This window comes from Nuphar pumila, chromosome 3 (genome assembly GCF_984573655.1).
Source record: "Nuphar pumila chromosome 3, dmNupPumi1.hap1.1, whole genome shotgun sequence".
In the NCBI taxonomy this organism is placed as follows: domain Eukaryota; kingdom Viridiplantae; phylum Streptophyta; class Magnoliopsida; order Nymphaeales; family Nymphaeaceae; genus Nuphar; species Nuphar pumila.
The window spans coordinates 126531517-126545304 of record NC_143251.1 but is presented as its reverse complement, the minus strand read 5'-3'; the positions used below and the strand labels follow the sequence as shown (position 1 = coordinate 126545304).

Below are 13788 nucleotides of genomic sequence, written 5' to 3'. Positions count from 1 at the left end.
ACCTTAAAAAGTTTTTCAATTGGAGATTTGTTTTATAAAGTTTGAGAAGGCATTCTATTTATTAAGTAAACCGCGGTGAGGGCGACTTCGGATCAAAACTTCTTTGGGACTTCTTTTAAAATAAGTAGGGTCTTAGTTCATCCGAATGCACTAATTCAAAACTTTCATTAGTCAAGTTCTAGATCCAAAAGGCAACATTTGCATTTTTTAAGTATACAATCTTTGCATACAAATTCCTTTTCCTTACAAAATTTTTCCAAAAATGGAAAAAGAGATAATTTAGATGCACTTAGATGTCCTAGTCTTTTATGCCAAAGATCTAAATTAATTTCTTAAATATAATTACAAAAAGAATCTTTAGGTAGACATAAGGAATCCATATAGTAAAAGGTCTCCTCTTCTATAGCCTACCCAATCAACTTTCCTGACTGAAGATCTTGAAACCAACAAGCCTTAGATGATAAGAATACTTTACACTTATAATCGGAAATTTGAGAAACTAAAAAAATGTTTAAATCAAGTTTTGGAATAACCCTAATATTTGGAACAAAAAACTTTTTTTGAATCATTGTCAAGATTTCCTATACTTTAAACTTTTCAAGAAGTACCATCGGCGGTTGACACACAAGAAAAGTATGAATTAGTGCAATCAGATAGTAGGGACTCATTGTGAGTCATGTAAAAAGACGCTCCCAAATCCAAAATTCAAGAGGACTTAGAGAAGAAGAGACAGCGGCACTGGATGTAGAAAGAGTGACTTTTAGTATTTGTGAAATGAACTCCAATCGTCAAATCATTGAAGTTGTCTTCTTTCTTTGATTCTTGAGGTTATTCACTTACCGTGGACACCTTTTTGAGTTTAGGACAATCCGGTTTTATATGCCCTAGTTTTTTATAATATTGACAAGTAATTTTTCCTCCCTTTTATCCTCCATTATATTCTCCCCCATTATGTCCTCCATTGAATTTCCTTTCAAAATAAGGAGGTTTATAAGTTTTTACGAAGTTATCGGGTCTTGATACGGCAAGCACCTCGTCACTAGACTTGTGCATTCCAAGTCTAGTTTCGGCTTGACATATTTGAGCAAGGGCCTCACTTATATAAGGAGTCGAAGTCCTAAGAAGTAAAGATGAGCTAACTTGCTCAAATTCTGGTTGAAGACCATATAGGAAAGAGAAGAGATTTTCTCTTTCAACTTGTTTTCTCATTTTAATTGTCGAACCTTCTCATTTTGGTTCTAACATAGCCAATTCATCCCAAATAGGTGATAAGAGACCATAAAAATCTCTAAAACTTTTATCCCTTTGCTTGGTTGCACGTACCTTGTCTTGGAGATAATATAGTCTAACCATATCCTTTTGAATGAATGAGCTCTTTAAGAAGATACATGCATTGCATGCTTTTTTGAACTTGATGATGTTGGTGGCAATCTTGAACTCCATGATATTCATGAACTATGAGAGTATTTGAGCGTTATTAGCCTCCCAATCCTTTATTTTGTCTTGATAGTTTTGTAAAACCTTCTCTTTTCTTCTTCGAATTTATTTTGACTTGATAGTTTTGCAAAGCCTTCTCTTTTCTTCTTCGGAAAGAGCTTTGATTTGATCTCCTTCTCTTCTCGTTAGCTTAAGTTGGGGTTCATTAGTGGTCTTACTAACAAAACCCCAAAGCTTTTTTCTCTTGATGTGGTTTTCCATTGTGGTAGCCCACATCAAGTAGTTGTTTTCATTGAGCTCGTAGGAGATGACGGAGGCGGATTCTCTTTCACCCATGCTAACGGTGAAGTGAATGGCTTCATATGGAAGAGCAAGGCTTGAAGACCACCACCACAGATAAAGCACACCCAAGATGGTTTTCAATACCATGAAATGAAACAAGATGTGCACAATCACAAAGCCAACAAAGGGCTACACAAGTGCACAAATACAAAATGGTCTCTAATGGACCAATTACAATCTCATAAAAGAGATATGTAAACCAAAAAATTCAATAGAACACAATGTAAAAATAATGATCTTAGTATTCTCAACAAATATGCTTAGAAAAACATATTTCTACATTTACAAGAGGCTCTATTTATAGAGCAATACATGGAATTCAAAAAGGAGAAAAGGGAGGCAGTCCAACGACTAATTGGACAGATCCCAATCAGTCAACACTGATTTACGTACTAAAATAAATAGAAAAAAAAAAGACTGTTCAATCCCTACTGGACTATATATATATATATATATATATATATATATATATATATATATTACAATACAGAAAAAGACCACAATACCCCTGCTATACATACATATATATATATATATAATGTATTTTAACAATATAGCCTACAGCCTTAAACATATACAACTCCAACACAATGTTCTACTACTAAGAAACTAAATAATAGTTTATACCTGTTTTTCATGTCTTATTTATCAAGTCAAAAACCAGCACATCATCAAAATTTCAAGAGAAGAACAGCAGCAGACGCCAGACATCCTCAAGCCCAAAAAAATATAATTTACCCAATTTTAAGCATCCACAAAATGATACTCAACCATGCAAGATGGAAGATAACTGTGTGGAGGAGAACCGAACCTTGTACTCATCAATTGCATCTTGAGCAAAATGAATATCAATATCTTTCTCCCTGCAAAGAAAGACCCCACCAACCATAAAACCAGGCAAAGAAGTGTCCTAATCAAACTTCAAAAATACACAAAAAACAATGAAAATCACATCTTATTTTAATGGTATTAGACAGTAAATACATTGTAAAATATCCCCTGATCATGCCAAATAAGCGTTCATTGTTCTTAACCAGAAAAAACTACACTATCGCAGGAACTGAAAGATGGTGACATATTCAACTCACAAGGATATCAAATATAGGATGGACACATTGCAACAAAGTCTTTGGACATGAATGAAGCATGAACCATGCAAAGGTTTAAACAGAAATCTTGTTAGCAAGGTTAAAGCAGTTATTTTTCAATATATTATAAAACATTGCTGTTCAGAATATCTATTCTTTGGCTGGCAGACTACAAACAGCTATAGTTAACTCAATGACCAAGAGTCTCAAACAATATAAACTAGCATGCTGGTCTTTGAACAAAAATAGCAACACGATAATCAGCTCTCAAGCTCATTCAGTTGATGTTTATATACCAAGTTGCTTCAGAATAGGGCAATCCCTGCCATTTGACCAAATACTCTTGTGTCTCTTCATCCGAACCACCTTTAGAGGTCCTATCTGCAAATATTCTTTCTACCTGACGAACAAATACAGGTTACAATGCAACTAAATATGGATAAAGAAAGAAAAACAAACATGAAGAGTCCCCAAAAGAAATTTCTAGCACATGCATAAAGAAAAAGGGAAACAATAATAACCTGACTATACTGCTTGAGAAGGTCCAACTCCATTTCCTTGTTTACATCATGAACCTCAACCTGAAAGAAATTAACAAAATCTTGTTAATATAAAAATTAAAGACTAGAAGTAAAAGTAAGAGAATACAAGTTCAAAATAGGAACGAAACTACCGAAAGAACATGAGAAGAACAGGAAGAAATGCATCCAACATACCAACCTTTGACACAGAAAAATATCATACCTGAAAACCTTACTGAGAAATAAACTACAAAACTAATGAAAATGTCACAGAAACACACACACACACACACACACACACACATATATATATATATATGCACAAAAAAATATTCATGCAACAAAATTAGCAGTCCAATGGAGTTCACATGCACAAATAACTATATTTCCCAAGATTGCAGCTCAAGATGACAAGGAAATGCCAGGCAGCTCCATTTTCAGAAAATGTAGGTGGTAAAGTAGATCAATGCAAAAAGTATCATATATTTTTACAAAATCAGCAATACAAGAGCAAACATGGTCTAGGCCCAACCAATTCACCGAATTAAATGAATATTCAAAATGCTTAACCCCATGCCTACACCAACCTGCACATAGAGGTCAATATAGATTTTTGGAAATCCACATGTCGACTTTAATCACGCATGTAATGAAAGACATTTCAGGCCTTTGACACTTGACACATGGAGGCAACTTGGCATGAAATAGCTTAAATCCTAGACCCACGACAATGCTCCCACACTGAATCATGAACTGCTTTCCAGTACCTATTATGAGTTCAGCAAGATTGTTCCTAGCATTATTCATTTCTCTAAGGATGTGATGGCTGCATTTGATAGATGGGTGAACAATAAATGCCATACTTATAAAAAGACTATACTAATCCATAACAAATCTGGTGTCATTGCTGCCATAGCCCTGTATTCAACTTCTGTACTTGATCAAGCCACTACCTTCTGCTTTCAACTACTCTAAGAAACTACATTTCTTCCAATAAAAACACAATAACTTAAGATTGATCACATATCCTGATTTTGAGACATATTCCTGTAAACTAATCCATCACCAATTGTACCCTTCAAGTATTACAAGATTCTCTTCACTGTTTTCATATACCTATCTTTGGTTCATGCATAAACTGGGATACTTGATTTACAGCATAAATTATACCAGGTATCACAAAGGTGAGATTGGAGCATATCTTTTGTGCTTCTATACTTTGTGGGGTCTTTAAATAACTCCATCAATAGAGCTTATCCTTTAACAAATCAGGCTTGGTGTGACCTGTTGGGAATGATATTTATAACAGGGGCATTTTCGTAATTATTTGAGTTCTTAGAGTAATAGTCTTTGGCCTTTTTGTAAGGGCAATTCTGTCCAAGACCTTTTTTCTCATAAGTGTACATATATGGTACAAAAAGGAATGAGAAGAAAGAATTTTTGCTGCCTTAGCTATCGTCTTCTCTACTTATTATCCTCTCATTTCTCCACTCTCCTACTCCTATCTTCATTTTTTCCAAGTTTTTTCCGTGTTTACAGGTAGTATCAGCCATGGTAACATCATTAAAACATGACCAAGGGTTTATATTCTTTTATCTCAGTCTTGGCTGGCAGATCTACAGTCTATTTATGCTATGACAAAATGAGCTCTTCACCTTTTTTGTCAACTTCTACTCCCAAAAAGTACTTCACTTTTCCTAGGTCTTTCATTAAAAATTGTCTGCTCAACAAATCTTTAATCTTCTAGATGTGCTTATTGCAATTATCTATGACAATGATATCATCCACATATACCAAAGTTAGAGTAGTACAATCTTTACCATTGCATATAAAGAGTGAATGATCAAGTGGAAATCTTTTGAACTCATGACTTTGAGTCTCACTTGAGAAGCTCTCAAACCATGATCTATATAACTACTGCAAACCATATATCTATCTCTTCAATCTGCATGCATATCTTAGATCCTTTTTCACTATATCATTGAGGTGATTCTTTTAAATTGTCATGTAAAATTGCATTTTTAAGATCCAACTAGCCCCAACGGGGGGTTGGTGCAGCGGGGATGGGCCTTGGCTATCATACGGGTGGTTAAGGTTCAATCCCTATGAGCGCCACCTCCCTGCCCAGCATAGGCCCAGGGGGTGAGGGTTCTAGCCACAGAGTTTTCCCCTCTGGGGGTAGATCTATGATCTACCTGTCCCAAGGCCTTGGGTTTCTCTGTGTGACTAACAAAAAAACATCCAAAAGATTAAGGGACCACTCGTAAAATAGTGCAAGAAATATTATTACTCTAATAGTTTCCAATTTTAACCACTAGGCTGAAAGTTTTCAAGTCCGTATTATTATGCAGACTCCATGGTCACAAGCCTTGTGTTATACTTCTCTATGCTTCCACTGGGTTTATACATTTCAATCCATCAACATTTTTATCCATGGATCTCTTAACAATCTCAGGTTATGCATTAATTTAGGGACTTCATTTCTTCTTTCATTGCCTCAACCCACCTAAGATTACTTTTAGTTTCACTAAAAGACCTTGGCCCACCATTTTCTGTATTTCTATTAAAACGCTTCAAACTCAAAGTTAAAATTTTGTAGCTTACCCATCCTCAATAGCTATGTCACACGGACTCGGCTCCAAGGTCGCCGCACCCGCGTCGACACGCACCGACACAGGTGCGGACACGGGTGCGGCTCGGACTCGGTCAACCCGACCCTGGGTGTGGTCAACGCACCCAGGGTCATTTTGGTCCATTTTTTGGAAAAAAAAAATTTGAATTTTTTTTTTTTAAATTTTCTGGGCTACAGCTGTAAGGAAAAAAACCCATCACAACTAAAAAACCTGTACACTTTCAAGTTTTAAGTACAGAATGGGCACAACTCAAGTTTTTGTGGTTTTTTCCTGTATGAAGAAAGTGAATTATTACAGTGTATGAAGAAAGTGAAGAAAGTGCCCAAAAGTGAATTATTCCTGTATGAAGAAAGTGTACAGAATGCCTTCACAACTCATCACCTGTCCCCTAATGGGCACAACTTTGACCGAGTCTTATATATATATATATATATATATATATATATATATTTTTTTTTTTTTTAATATATATATAGCCGAGTCCCCGTGTCCAAATTTTTTGAAATTGCGCCGCACCCGTGTCGCACCCGCACCCATGTGACATAGCTCAATAGGATGTCAAATTCTTAATGATCTTTTAACAATAGCTCTTCAGCATCAGCCTCACTCTGATCATGTGTTTACTGCCTACTAGATAGTAAGGTTTGTAACTGGTTATCATGTTGGTTGGTAATCAAATCTAGTGCATCATTTCTCGCCTGCTGTATACAAATACTTTGAGCATTCCTGAACATCAGCACCTGTTTCCACAACTTCTGGCTCATCATTCTTGAGTGGATGAACATCATCAGCATGTTGTCTCATATTCTGAACAAGCACTTTCTCTTTAACTCTACTGCTTGCATTACTTGAGAATAACCGTGCACTTATTCATGGTTCATAAATTTCAACATCAGTCCCTTTCGAAATACTTTCCCGCACAAAATCTCTTTGAAAATGTTTCTCATAAAAATAATAGACACATACATGCATCACCTTACAAGAACATGACATCCAAAGCCCTTACAGTCGTCTACATTTCCAACAAATCCACAAATTCTAGTTGTCTTCAAATTTATTCCCCATACTTTTATCCACGTGAATGTAGCAAATACAACCATATGCTCTTAACATATTATAATCTGGATGCATTCCAATAAAGTGTAAAATACCCGTGACTTGACATCAAGAAGCTTCATGGGTAAGCCATTGATAACATAAACAGCTGAACGAAATGCTTGTCCATAATGTAATAGGTAACTTACTAGCATGAATCATGGATAGTGCACTCTCCACAAATGTGAAGATGCTTCCTCTCAACAATCTCATTTTGTTGAGGTGTTCATGGCAATGTAATAGCATATCGGAACCTGTATCGCATGAGCCTCATATATGGGTATATCATACTGTATCGTATTGTATGATACAGAAAAAAGCTTGAACTAAAAACCATACAAAATCTGAAAGTTACAAAAAATAGAGAAAAATCCCCAAAAAATTTATAATGCAATAAAAAAAAAGAACATGAATATATGCATTATGAGTAACAAAACATAAACATGCACTAGTAAAACATTGGACATGACCCAGATAACACCCCTAACAAACATTTAATAAAAGTCACAAGTCACTGTTAAGATATATATTCATATATATATATATATATAAAAACCGAAATACCCATCAGGGGTATTTCGGTCTTTTCATTGAATAGGTGTCAGCCCATTAGGGGCTGATATTTTTATTTCTTTTTATATTTTGCTTTTTTGTACTTTTTATTTTTTTGTTTTTAACCATTTGTCATGATAGGGACAGCTCCATATGGCTGTTGGAGCTGCCCCAACGGTCACAAATGTGACCGTTGGGTGCAGCCCCAACAGCCACATGGGGCTGCCCCCTTTGGCCCCTCATTGTATTATAAATAGGCCCCATTGGCCTTGTATTTGTCTATCTCTTTTTGAAGAGAGTTTCTATACAATAACAAAGTTATTTGACCCTTGTGTGGGTGGTGTGATCTGAACCGCTGATGGGCCTTTGAAGGCCAGGAGCATGTGTTGCTCACGAGATAGTGAAATTGTTTATGCATTGCAAAATGATTTCTGAAAAAATTGGTTTTTGAATTAGTTACACTATTGAATTGATAAGGCAAAAGTCAAAAATTGTTTTTGCATGATGATTTACATAATTGTTCTTGTGTAAAGAACTCTTAAGTAATTAAGATGGTAAGAGACCAAATAATATAATAATTTTCTTTTTTGGTGTCCCTCTGAAAGGGTGGGAACCTTGAATGGCGGTTGTGGGAGACCGTGAGGATACTAAACACCGTGTGCAATTATTGTCCTCAAGAATCTAATGTGTGGTTTGTGTTCTCAACCACGGTTATAGGAAACTTTCGGTCACTTTGCCTGAGGATAGTGTTGTTGACTCAACTGTAGTTATTGGTATACCAAGAAAGTGGTATCACTAGATGATGATTTTCTTGATGTCCTGGCATTAGGTGATGATTCATAAATGTTTTGATTGATGGTGATAATTCTTAATATCGGTCGGGAAACAAGTGTAAAACCCAGTAATTAAAATACAAATTGTGTGTTAAGCTATGACTAGGAACTGCCTTGAACCTCGAAAACTTTACTCGTTTTAAGTATCTGCGGGTTGGTAAGGAAGTAAAAATTAAATTTGTGTGCATTTAAATAGGGACATGCATACAGAAGCAATTATGATAAATTAACTTAAAAAGTTATTCTTGTATGTGCATTGATTCATGTATCATTAACGGTTTGGCATTAGTTTCATGCATTCCTGAATATTTAATTTAGCATGAAATTGTTGAATGCTTAGATGGTAAGTTAGTGTGATTTTCTCTTAAATTTGTGTTTGATTTAATTTGTGTTATTTTTTTTACTGTTGGTTTTTTAAAGGATCTCGTACAAAAACTTCGGTTCTTACCCATTTTCTAAAAATGTTTTTCAGGCACTGAGGCTTAGTGATGAGAGAGATTGACTTGCTAGAGGACTCGAGGTTTATGATTTGGTGGCCCGGGATTTGATGTGCATTTTAAATTTTTTAATTCTCTGACTTATTTGATTTAATAAATGAAATTTAATTTATTGTTTTAAATTGACTTTATGGTTGGAATGGTTGATAGAATGAGAACATTAAAACTGTAATGCACCCTGGACCTTGAGAGGTTTTTCACAATTGTTTTAAAAAAAAATTGCATTTTTCCAGGGTGGGTTTGGGGTCGTTATATCTCTCTTTAGTGTACATTCTTTTCATGGCACAGAAGAGGGAGTAAATATGACACCAGAATTCGTCTCATAAACAAGTTTAGATACGAAAATAAGATTTTTTGATATTTGGAACATTGAACACATTAGATAGAGACAAAGGACACCATTTCCAGTATAAGTGATCAAATGTAAAGAACCATCTCCAATAATCACTTTATTTTTACCATGATATGGGATCATAACCAGTGATATTATTCGCTGAACTAGTCATTAGACCAAACACCATCCCCATTCTTCCTAAAGTTCAATCATGTACGGCAGCTAATAGTGTCCTCTTTTCACCATATGACCACACCACAATACTTTGGCTTTTATTTTGATTCTGCAATATATTCAAACCTTTACTCACCTCTGACTTGTAGTTGGGATTATTTTTATACCAACAGTTTGCTTTCACAAAACCTGGCTTCTTGCATATACAAGTAGGAATATTTTTCACAACATTGATATTTCCCAGAGATGGTATGTTCGACAATGGCAAAACCCATGTCCTCCTTGATTTCCTCCTCATCTATGACCTCTTACTCATCGAGGATAATATGCAGAAGCTCATTCTCGAGTCATATCAAGTGCAAGAACATTTTGAACCTCATCAGTATTTTTAATTTAACCTGTTGAAAGGCTACTCAAACTCATCTCACATTGTAATAACTTGAACCTTAGCTCCTTAGATGTAGGCAAGATTGGAAGACACAACAAATTCATGAAGAGAGATAATTTAGTCTCAATCAATCGAGTGGCTACCATACCTTGTCCTCGTCTGACACCTGATGCAGCATCATGGCAAGCTAGTTTGAAATTGCCTTCATCTTATTCAAGTATTCCATGATAGACATCAAACCTTTTTCAAGATTCTAAATTCCATCTTCAAATAGAGGGTCTTGGATTCTTAAATTTTGGAGTAGGTATGCACTAACATAACCCATAACCCTGCAGAGAAAGTGTAAACGTGACAAACAGAGGTTTGGTCCAATTTCTTCTTCTTCTTCGCCTCACGCCTCAGGCTATCAAAAACGTGCCTTTTGCGCCTCAAGGCGCATTTTTGATAACACTGGATCCCAATATTGGACGTTCTCTCTTGGGTAAATCACTAATGGCAGAAATTACAACTCTGCCCCAATTAGTAAAAGGTGAAGTAATGACAAAAATAACCCTTATTCTACACAAGTTTAACCTGGACAGAAATATCCATACAACCATGTATAATAATCAACCAATCACATCTCAATACACATTGCATTCAAGTGTAGTAGCACAACATCACATTCCATATTCATGGCTTTTGTTAAATAATCTAACAAAATAGCAATTTCACTCTCGTATCACCCCCACAAAGCACATCAAATCTTTTGCAGCTACACACAAGAAAGCTAAACAAGAACAAACTATATAAAAAGAAAAGTGATCAAATGCATTTAACAATGAAAAGCAATATTTTACATAATCTGCACCTCCCGCAGAAATAAACCTTTTACTTGCTGCAAAGTTGTAAAAAAGCAGAATGGGTAAGATGCCTGGTTCAAGCCAGGCAAGAATTACCTCCTCACGTGACAATGCCTTCCTAAACTTCCTTTCCTCCTTTACTCTCTTCATGTAATTTAAGACCTTCTTGAAACCACTGAGCTGCACAATGACCACATAAGACAAGCTGAAATGTCATTCAAGAAAAAATAAAGCATGATAAGCCTGCATCACACTTCTGATTAAAAAAGTAGTCCCTGAGCATACATTTTGAAGTTCAGATAGTGATTGCCACTGGCAGTGTAAGTATGACTGGCCTTTCCATTTTATGAAAAACTCCACATTATCCCAATCCAATTCAGGGTCTAATAAGAAGCTTGACACAACTGGCTGCAATGATCTGCCATTCGCCAGGGCATCATGTGCCACTCCCTTTGCTTGGTGCCACAAGACCTTCTCAATGGCATCGCCATCTTCTTCTTCATCAGCCTCCTCTTGAGAAACCTTGCATACAAAGTTCCAGGAAGACTAATAATTTTCATGCATAGAACAAGGCAAAAGAACTATTTTCACAAATCTAAAGGAAACCTGAAACCAAGATAAGACATATAAGCAACAAGTTTCTTATATAGACTAGAAGAACCATTAGAAAGCAATGGAATAAGAATAGGTACAATTCTAAATTGAACTCATGTCATAAGGGCATACACCTAAAAGTAACGTCTTAAGTGCATAAGAATAACAATGAAGAAAGTAAATGTCACATGGACACCTCAATTAGCCCATATGCCTGTTTGACATAACATCAACAAAACCCAATACCGTTCAAGGCACAGCACCCAATAGAGACAGTCAAACACTTATTAAAATCACGGTTAACATCAGGTTGTTTGATGAACTCGAGTCCTCACACACACACACACACACACACACACACACACACACACACACACACACACACACACACTATATATATATATATATATATATATATATATATATATATATATATATATATATATATACGGGCTCTAGTAGGCGCTCCCTTTTCTTGAACTGAGTCACTTCCCTTCAACGTCCTTGTTCTTGGCATTCTGCCAGATTTTGAGTTCTGCAGTTTTAGTGCTAATGGTATTATTCCATTCATAAGGGCAAATTGTTCAGCCTTTGAAATCGAGTGGTGCATGTTTGCAAATGCAGGCGACTGTGACTTCTGGAGCGTTGTTCTTTCCTTACCCCTTCCAACCAAGGGCCTTTGAATCTGGCAAACTTTAGGTAGATATCATCAAGAATACTGATGGTAGGGAAAGATTGATATTTTGAACGATGATAAGTAATATATATATATATATATATATATATATATACTTGTCTTGAATCATGGTTAACATCAGGTTATCTGACAAACTTAAGTCTTTGGTTTGAGACTCGGTCCACTTTGATATTTTCTATATTGCAGATATATGTACAAAGTAGTTCCAAATTATTGATTGGCAATAATTCTAAGTTCCGTCTCTGATAATCATCTATTCGCAAGCTCTATCATGTATTATTTACTTTACCACCCAACATAATAGTGAAACAGAACATAATAGGTCGAGCCAAAAACATCTTCATTGAAGATGATGGATGTCAACATCCACAGCCGATCATGCCATTCAAGTCGCATGTTGTCTTCTACCACATCATTTCAAACAAAATTTTATCATAACATTCCAAATAATGGAATAGCGTTCGATACTTTTTATTGATCTTTCACTATATATATATATGGGTAAATAATGGCTAATAATGAAGGTAACTAATGAGTAGAAATTACTCTTTTCTTCAAAAAAATCCCATTTTTTTAGATCAAATGTTATAGATGAGATCTACATGGTTTGTTTAGTAGGGAACTTGTTTTGAATCATGTGATTATGACAAGTAATTAGGTTTTATGGATAAAAAATTCAACGGTCCACAATGTGCCAAAATTTCATAACTCAAAATATCACATTTTTATATCAGAAAAGCACAATACAAGGCTTGATCCTTAGCAAACAAACCATGTTGAACACATATATGTGGTTAGATTGAGTCGATACAACTTGAACCTATGATTTCTAGCTCATTAGTTCCTTACCTTTATTAGTAGCAAATATTTTTCCCTATATATATATACCACACACACATATCACACACCTATATTGTTCAAGGTAATTTCTCGCTGAGGGTTTTTCTATAAGAGATTTTTAATAAGTGGTTTTTCTCAAGAAAATCTCAGAAGTTTTAAAAATTAAAAACAACAACAACAACAACAACTACGCCTTCATCCCAAAACAATTGGGGTCGGCGATATGAACCAAAAAAGAAAATCATTCTGGGTTTTCCACATGAATCCTTCTCCTCCAATCATTTCTATCCAATGCCATGTCCTCGGTGAGGTTCAAAGCATTCATATCCTTTCCTATCATCTTCATCCAAGTCTTTCTAGGTCTACCCCGACCTCTTTTAACTAATATATTTTCTCATTTCTCCATCCTTCTAACTGGAGCATCATTAGGCCTTCGTCGAATATATCCAAACCACTGTAAACGATTCTCTCTCATCTTATTTTCAATGGGTGCAACGCCTACCTTCTTACGTATCTCCTCGTACCGAATCTTATCTTTTATTGTATTTATTTCCACACATCCATCTAAGCATATGCATCCCAGCTACACTCATTTTTTGAATATGATGTCTCTTGGCAGCCCAACATTTCGTACCATATAGTAAAGCGGGCCTAATAGTCATCCTATAAAACTTTCCCTTCAACCGCAATGGCATTCTACGATCGCACAACACTCCAGTTGCACTTTTTCATTTCATCCACCCAACCTTTATCCTATGATTTACATCTCCATCAATTTCTCTGTACTTTTGAATGATAGATCCCAAATATTTGAAACAATCATCCACCGGTATTTCTTGCTCACCAAGCTTCACTACACTCCCATCACTACTTCGTTGCTTACTAAATCGACATTCCATGTATTCTGTCTTACTCTTACTC

General features: G+C 35.6%; 1 protein-coding gene across 2 annotated transcripts in view; it reads right to left on the bottom strand.

Moving 5' to 3' along the window:
• LOC149843677 (protein CHROMATIN REMODELING 5-like) overlaps positions 1-13788 on the bottom strand; it is a 146557-nt gene that overhangs the window by 116670 nt on the left and 16099 nt on the right. For both annotated transcript variants that reach the window (XM_090000014.1, XM_090000015.1), the window contains exons 5-9: positions 11022-11258; positions 10833-10916; positions 3389-3448; positions 3164-3267; positions 2591-2642 (exon numbers count right to left, since the gene is read on the bottom strand). In XM_090000014.1, the coding sequence (XP_089856140.1) occupies positions 2591-2642; positions 3164-3267; positions 3389-3448; positions 10833-10916; positions 11022-11258 (537 nt within the window). The remainder of the gene's footprint in view (positions 1-2590; positions 2643-3163; positions 3268-3388; positions 3449-10832; positions 10917-11021; positions 11259-13788) is intronic.